The 8,366-nt window shown below is 39.0% G+C and overlaps 1 protein-coding gene across 2 annotated transcripts in view; it reads right to left on the bottom strand.

Moving 5' to 3' along the window:
• The window catches only part of SVEP1 (sushi, von Willebrand factor type A, EGF and pentraxin domain containing 1), a 210,982-nt gene that overhangs the window by 68,723 nt on the left and 133,893 nt on the right, over window positions 1-8,366 (bottom strand). For both annotated transcript variants that reach the window (XM_037729541.1, XM_017503374.2), the window contains one exon: window positions 5,990-6,165. In XM_037729541.1, the coding sequence (XP_037585469.1) occupies window positions 5,990-6,165 (176 nt within the window). The remainder of the gene's footprint in view (window positions 1-5,989; window positions 6,166-8,366) is intronic.

An 8,366-nucleotide genomic window follows, 5' to 3' on the forward strand; every position in this document is an offset into this window, starting at 1 on the left:
TCGTGATCCACCCGCCTCGGCCTCCCAAAGTGCTGGGATTACAGGCGTGAGCCACCGCGCCCGGCAGAAGAAGAATTTTTAAATAAATTATAAAGTACACCTCTTACCTAGAAATAATTATTTAATCATTTTTTTGTATTTCTTTCCAGGTTTTTATTTTAATTTTATTTTAGTATATATGTATGTATGTGTGAGGTATTTTAAAACACACAACTCAGTATCACACTATACAGAACATCTGAATATTGTTCACAGTATTGTGAGACCATCTTGAACATGTTCTCATTTCATGAGTTTTAGTAGCTATGCTATTTTTTTTTTTTTTTTTTTTTTTGAGACAGAATCTTGCTCTGTCACCCAGGCTAGAGTACAGTCATTTGATTTCGGCTCACTGCAACCTCTGTCTCCCAGGTTCAGGTGATTCTCGTGCCTCAGCCTCCCAAATAGCTGTGATTACAGGCATGTACCATCACATCCAGCTAATTCTTGTATTTTTAGCAGAGACAGGATTTCCTCTACCCTATCCATGTTGGTCAGGACAGTCTCCAACTCCTGACCTCAAATGATCCACCCACCTCAGACTCCCGAAGTACTGGGATTACAGATATGAGCTACCAAGCCTGGCCTAGCTATGCTATTTTAACACATGAATGTACAACAACACATAATTGACTTAATTAATTAATTAATCAGCCCCTTATTACTGGATGCTGGCATTGCTTCTAAGTTTAATACTAAAGTAACACCAAGATAAACATGTTTATTTATACATCATTATACATTTGTTCAGATTTTGATCATTTCCATTAGATTGATTTCTGGTAGTTAAACTGATGGTTGCATGCAAAGAATTTTTCTAAGGTTTTGGATTCAAGTTTCTAAATTTCTTCCCAGAAAGACTATATCATCTACATACTTGCTGGCACTCTATACACAGGTTCGCTATGCTGAATCCTAGCCAATTCTATGGTGTCACTAAAAACAACTTTGCCAATTTGATATAAAGCAGTATTGGACCTGTATCTTTAGCTGTATGTATTTTTGTGACTAGAAATTCGACATAGACCTCATACAAAGTATGTCTAAAATAATATACACAATCTTTTCCCCTCCCACCAACTTTTTTTCTTAGAATTCTTACCTTAGCTAACAGCCTCTTCAATAAACTTGGTCACTCAAACTGAAGTCAGTCAGTCACTACTATGCACTCCACTGTTTCCCCCCTGCCCCAAATTCATATGTTGAAGCCCTAACTCCCACCATGATGGTATTTAGAGATGGAGCCTTTGGAAGGTGACCAGGTTTAGATGAGGTCATGAGCATGGGGCCCACATGATAGGACTAGTGCCCATATAAGAAGAGACACCAGGAAGCTTGTTCCCTCTCTCCCTGCCATGTGAGGATACAGTGAGAAGGTGGCTGTCTACAAGCCAGGAAGAGGGCTCTCACCAAGCACCAGCTATACTGGTACCCTGATCTCAGACTTCTAGCCTGTAGGACTACAAGAAAATTAATTTCGATTATTTTTATTTTTGAGGCAGAGTTTCACTCTTGTTTTTGCTGTTGTTGCCCAGGCTGGAGGACAGTGGCACAATCTCAGCTCACTGCAACCCCCACCTCCTGGGTTCAAGCTATTCTCCTCCCTTAGCTGCCTGAGTAGCTGGGATTACAGGTGCCTGTCACCATGCTTGGCTGATTTTTTTTTTTTTTTTTTTGTATTTTCAATAGAGATGGGGTTTCACCGTGTTGACCAAGCTGGTCTTGAACTCTTGATCTCAGGTGATTAACCCACCTCCGCCTCCAAAAATGCTGAGATTGCAGGTGTAAGCTACCACGCCCAGCCAATTTCAGTTATTTAAGCCACTTAGTGCGTGGGATTTTTTTAGGGTAACCCAAGCAGACTAAGACAGCCATCAAGGGTGTCAATTGGAGCTCTGAAATATTTATGGATTCTCAATCATCCTGGCCATCCTTACTCCTCTGGCCAGTAAACTATTTCCTTAGGTGATTACTACAAGAGTTTCTTGGTTTTGTTTTCCTATTCCTTCAATTTACTTTTCACTTTTCCATCATTGTTAATATTTTAAAGATAAAAGTGCTTCTTTTTTTAACCAGCAAAGAAATATAAGTTCATTATGAAACTATCATAAAAGAATAAAGAAAACAAAAATCACCTGTAATCACACCACTTAGAGAAGAAATAGTTGAAAACAAGCACACACTAAATTAAATGCACACAAAAAGCCACTGCCCCACCTCACTTGATAATGCCATTTCCTTTGAAATATCTTTAATGTCTCTTAATTCACTGAAGGAGAAAGTAAAGTGTGCGTTTACTGGGGAACATAAACAGGCTCATTATAGCCCAAGACTGTGTTATGTTTTCGCTTCTTTCTGCATCACATCTTCCTTTTCTTCTCCTCTGTATACCCTGTGCTACTGCTTTAGTGATCAGCCAACCATTCCTCCTCACACAAAGCCCATTCATGGCTCCCTGCCTCTGCATGCAGAGCTCCTTCTGTCTGAGCTGCCTTTCCCTGTTCTTCTGACTCACCCTTCAAGATAGAAGCTGGTTAAATTCAACAGACGTTTATGAAGCTACCAATAATGTGCTGTCTACAATACCAGGCACTGGACTTTTGAAATACCTTTAATGTCTCTTAATCCATTGAAAGCAAAACTTACACAGATGAAAAAGCATTTCTTCTTCTAAGAGATGATAATTCTAAGGGAAAATTCATACACAAATACTTTCCGATGTAGTGTGGTTAGTACAGCAATGTGGAGAGTGAGAGAAGAACTCAAAGAAAAAGCTCATTGAGAAAGGGCTGGGCTCAGGGAAATCTTTCAGAGCTGGATCTTGAGGATTAAGAGTGAATCTCATGCAGAAGGAAGACATGGAGAGTTTCTAGGCAAAGGAGTGGGTAGAATGCAAGAAAGAACTCTATAGCATGATGTGTATGGTAGATACTGGAGGCATCCATCCACATCCCCAGAGGTCCACTCTACCACTCTGAGTGCTGTGGTTTCTAATGGCCCCACACCTGCTCTATCTGTGGACATGTATCAATAGGCTGATCTAAGTGGAAAGGGTAGAAGGGACCATGAAAAGGGCACAGCCATAAAGCAGAAGAGTTAGGCTCTAGGAATGCAATTTGAGAGACTCATTTTAACTCTTCTAGAATTCTGTTTCCTTATTTCTAAAATAGTAGCGTAACTACTCTATTAAACTCACATGATCACTGTGACAAAAGCATTGAGACAATTTTATAAAAGTATTTGGATAATTAGGCATAAATGGTATCACAAGGAAGTTTTGGTTTGGGCACTGGCTTTCTGTGCAAGTATATTTTACAAAAAGGCAAAGGATGATAGAACATATTTTAAATTTTTCAAGAGTGATTTCATCAAAATAATCTTATTAGATATTGCTCTAGTATTATAAAATATGACATGATTTTCAAAAGCAGCCTCTATATTAATCTCCCAATAGTCTCATCTTACAAAAACCTGTCTAATGTTTCTAGTTTGTCTCTGTTTCTCTTTCCTTCCCCTCCAAATTAATCTATCCAATCCATTTCTTTATAAATCACGCTTGCTCCCTAAATTCATTAAACATCCTGAGCTTCCTTCTCTCCCCTCTCCTCACAGCAAGATGCATGTGTCCTTGACTCTACAGCTTTGTCCTTTGAGTCTTCCATTTCTGGAACCTCAACACTTAGATGTTCCCGTATTGGCTGGATTGATGCTTGGCAAATGCTTAGTATGTGGATACACATCCAAGGATCTGTCTGTATGTTTCATTCATCTCTTCAGTTATTCTGAGGTTTAAGGAAGAGTGGCTTTCTCTCTTATTTTTCATTTGTCCCAAGTTTCCCTCCCAGAAGAAGCATAATAAATGCTTCCCATAGTTCAAATATTAACTCTCAGTGCTGTTCCTGCACTGTAGAGTCCTTTTGTCCTCTGGTTAGAGATCCTCTTGTTGCTTAGAAATTTTCACATACACCCTATTACTTCTTTCTGCTCATTCCCAGAACTACCGCAGCTGCCCTTCCTACCATCTCCCCCAGCCATCTTAAAACCCATCAGTGACTCCCTATTGATTTTAGGGTGAAAACCTCAATCCTTAACCCACACTACACGGCTTTACGTGATTTGGCCATGCCTGTCCTCTCTACCTGCATGCCTTGCCTTCCCTCTTTCAGCCTGCATTTCAGATACATCAATCTTTTTCTAGCTCTTTCAGCAAGACCCAGTCCCCTTCACTAATTAGTGCCTGATCATCCTTGAGAGTTAGGGAAATCTCCCCAAACCTCCACTGCCTCCCCATTCTTTTTTTTCCCATTTATTTATTTTATTGCATTTTAGGTTTTGGAGTACATGTGAAGAACATGCAAAATTGTTGCATAGGTACACACATGGCAGTGTGATTTTCTGCCTTCCTCCCCATCACCTACATCTGTCCCCATTCTATATCAGCTCCTTGGTTATAGGCTTTCATGAATGATGTTCTTTCCTCCATAGTGCTTACCTCATTGTGAAATGACATATTATTCAGTAGAATTATGTCATGAACACCTCACTCCCCAACCATAATAAAAGCTTCTGGAGAGCAGGGAACACATGACATTTGCTCACCACTGGGTTTCTAGTGCCTTGCACAGGTGCCTGGCCCATCTAGCAAGTGCTTAGGACATATTCTTTAAATTCAAAGAGAGGTCACTTTTGATTTGATCTGCATGGATCTTCTTAGTATTAAAAGTGAAACAATGCATGGACAATAATTTCTTTCTTTTCTTTTCTTTCTTTCTTTCTCTTTTCTTTCTTCCCCTTTTAGAAACAGACATTTCTTTCTAAATGCCTTTCTTTCTCTCTCTCTCTCTTTCTTTCTTTCTTTCTTTTTTTGAGACAGAGTCTCTCACCATCACCTAGGCTGGAGTGCAATGGCGTGATCTCGGCTCACTGCAACATCCGCCTCCCAGGTTCAAGCGATTCTCCTGCCTTAGCCTCCTGAGTAGCTGGGACTACAGACGCACACCACCTTACCCAGCTAATTTTTTTTTGTATTTTTAGTAGAGATGCGGTTTCACCATATTGGCCAGGGTGGTCTCAAACTCCTGAACTTGTGATCCATCTGCCTTGGCCTCCCAAAGTGCTGGAATTACAGCCATGAGCCACTATGCCCAGCCAATAGTTTCTAATAAATAAGTATTGGATTTGAGGCTTCCCAAAGGTTACCTCATCACATTTTTATGAAGTTTAGTATTTTTGTGCTATACTGATTAGTATACTTATCCTTGTTTCATACAACTTACTTCCAGACTATATTAGTCAGTTTCTAATACTTCAAATCATTTTGTTTTATTTAATTTTCTTTTATCTAGATACTATATTTTATATCCAAAACAAATGAACAAAGTAAAAAATCATGTCATAGACATATACTTCTATAGGTCTATCCAGATAAAACAAGCTTATTGTCATGTACAATGCTGAGAACCTGGATCACCCAATGAAATTTAGTTTGCATTTCTTCAAACTGAAACTCCTGTGACATTTATTTAAAAATATTTTTTAGAAGACAGGTTGAGATGTAAAAGGGGCATAAAAGATGGATAGCAGTGGTCCAGCTTACATATTGATTATAACACAAAACAAAACAATCCTTAAAATAAACAACAACAACAAAAATACCAGGACTTAATCTCCTTGGAAGCTAGTTTTGCAACCAGCTGTTAGTTCAGCATGCTTCTTGGTAGTCTTAATGTACATCTCCAAAGGCATTTCTCACACAGAGAGGCAAACAGCTTACCTAGGGAAAAAGTTTCTAATAACCTAGAGTTAGGAGAACCAGGGAGTAGGAAATGAGAGAGTTAGCTGTTAATCTTTGTTTGAAACCAAGGACAACAATGCCTGCAAAGTTGACATCCATTTAAGCTACACCACCTCTAGAGTCCAACAGAATTAAACTCATTTTGTTAAAACATACCAGGTATGGCCAAACCAACAGAGAGGCCAGCACCACCATCAGACAATTTCCCATCGATATAGACTTTCCAGACTCCATTGGCACTTGTCCAAGTGATTGCAATGTGATGCCATCTGCCATCATTCACCGAGGGACAGTTTGTTATCCTTTCCCTGCCATTCACATAAAGAACCCAGCTGTGGAGAGAGAGATTCCAGGGAATGTAGTCATTAGCCATATGTTGCAATCCTTTCTGTGGGGCACATTACTATTTTTCTTCTTTTTCCTTTTTTTGTGGGTAAAGTACTTTGTGTAAACCTATTACTTTTTAAAATTCATTTGGTCACATTTTATAGAAGCAGATTTGATTTACTAATTATACTTTATTTCAGCTCACTTAAAATTGGTTTGTGTTTCTTAAACACTGAGGGATAGCAAAAAGTCTTAGGATGAGCCAAGAGAAGTTGCTCCAATTTGGGACAGTTTACCAACTGGCTGTTTTGGAGAGAATGAGTCAAGAATGAAAAGGGTAAGAATTGTGTAGATGTCAGACTGACATCCTTCTTCCAGAATGTAAGTTTCTTAAGATCAAGAACAAACTTCAGATGTTTCATAGATACCTCATCAAACAAATAAGAAGTCTGTTTGATGGTTGCTGCCATGATATGACTATCTGTGTGCTCTCTCAAAATTTATATATAATACATAATCACCAATGTGATTAGGAGGTGGAGTCTTTGGGAAGTGATTAGGTCATGAGGGCTCTGAAGAGTCCACTTGCCCCTTCACCATGTGAAGACACAGCAAGAAGCTGTCATCTGTGGACAGGAAACTTGGCCCTCCCCAGACACTAACTATGCTGGTACCTTGATCTTGAAGCCTCCAGAACTGTGAGAAATACATTTATATTCTTTATAAGCCACCAAGTCTATGCTATTTATTACAGCAGCCTGAATAGACTAAGACAGCTGCTCATGCAGTCCTTTGTCAGACAAAGTACGTTGATCCAAAGAAAAGGATAATTGAAACAACAAGGATGGCCAGCCAAAAGATGTTTCCAACAACTGTGTCATTCAGGGAAATGACAACACTAATACGCAGCTTAAAGGAGAAATCTTCAAAATCAAATGGAGCAAAAGAAACGATTAGAGAAAGTTGATAATGAAGATAAAAATTTATTGACTACTTCTCCCAGCATGTTCTCAGATCATGTTTACAGATAGTTTTGCAAATTAATGATTTCCTTTCTGCATTTTTCCAGTTTCTTTCCTTATTCAAGGAGACAACAGTTTCTCTCTTTATACATATTTTGTCTCAAAGGAGGGTTTTTGCAAATTTCTTGGATTTTTCCTTTTTGACAGATCAAGTACATTTAAAAGAATAGTATTTGAGGATGGGAGATTTCTACCAAAATAGTGAGATTCTCCTGGATTGGGGACAGAAAAGAAAGCTCAGTGGGTTTTGAACACCAACAGCCTGCTCATAAGTAGGCTGACAATTTTAGTGGACCTGAGAGGAAAAGGCCATGTGGTGCACCACAGAAACTATCCACACTGAAGTTATGAAAGTGAAGTTTTGCCAAGAATTTCACATGTTGAAAAGAGCAGTGGTTTTAAAGGGACCACAAAGGCTGGGTCAGCGGACAGCTCAGTGATAAATAACGTGGACAGCTGACCAATGATAGAAGTCCTGCTCAAGTCTATGGCTCTTTGCCAAGATTCTGGGTACAACTAAGGTTGGCTCTCCTGACAGTCCAGGGGAATGGGACCCTGGAGGTGGAATTAATGGATTCTAAAGAAATATGCACACTGAGTTTGCATACTGATTTTTATGCAATACACTTGTCTCCCAAGGGCCAATGATGTCACTGAAATCCCTTAACTTTTAGAGGTTAAGGGGTTACATAAAAGAAAGAGCATCAGTATGTGAGTCAGATTTTTTTTTTATATCATATGATTATATTTATATGAAATGCCCAGAATTGGTAAATCTTTAGAGCAGAAGGTAGATAACAGTATATTGAAAGCATTTTATTAGGACCAAAAAATTTGAATTGTTATCTATTCCTGGCAGAATGACCTTTTTATCATTATGAAATATCACTCTCCATCCCCAGCAATGTTTCTTGCCTTGAAATATATTTTGTCTGATAACAATATAGCTACCCTGTTTGTTTTGGTTAGACTTTTTCTCTTGACATACTTTTATTTTCAACCCTTCTGTATTCTTTTTTCCCCCCCATTTATTTATTTTATTGCATTTTAGGTTTTGGGGTACATGGGATGAACATGCAAGATTGTTGCATAGGTACACACGTGGCAGTGTGATTTGCTGCCTTCCTCCCCATCACCTACATCTGGCATTTCTCCCCTTGCTATCTCTCCCCAGCTCCCCATCC

The sequence above is a fragment of the Cebus imitator genome, unplaced genomic scaffold (assembly GCF_001604975.1).
Source record: "Cebus imitator isolate Cc_AM_T3 unplaced genomic scaffold, Cebus_imitator-1.0 Scaffold310, whole genome shotgun sequence".
Classification (NCBI taxonomy): domain Eukaryota; kingdom Metazoa; phylum Chordata; class Mammalia; order Primates; family Cebidae; genus Cebus; species Cebus imitator.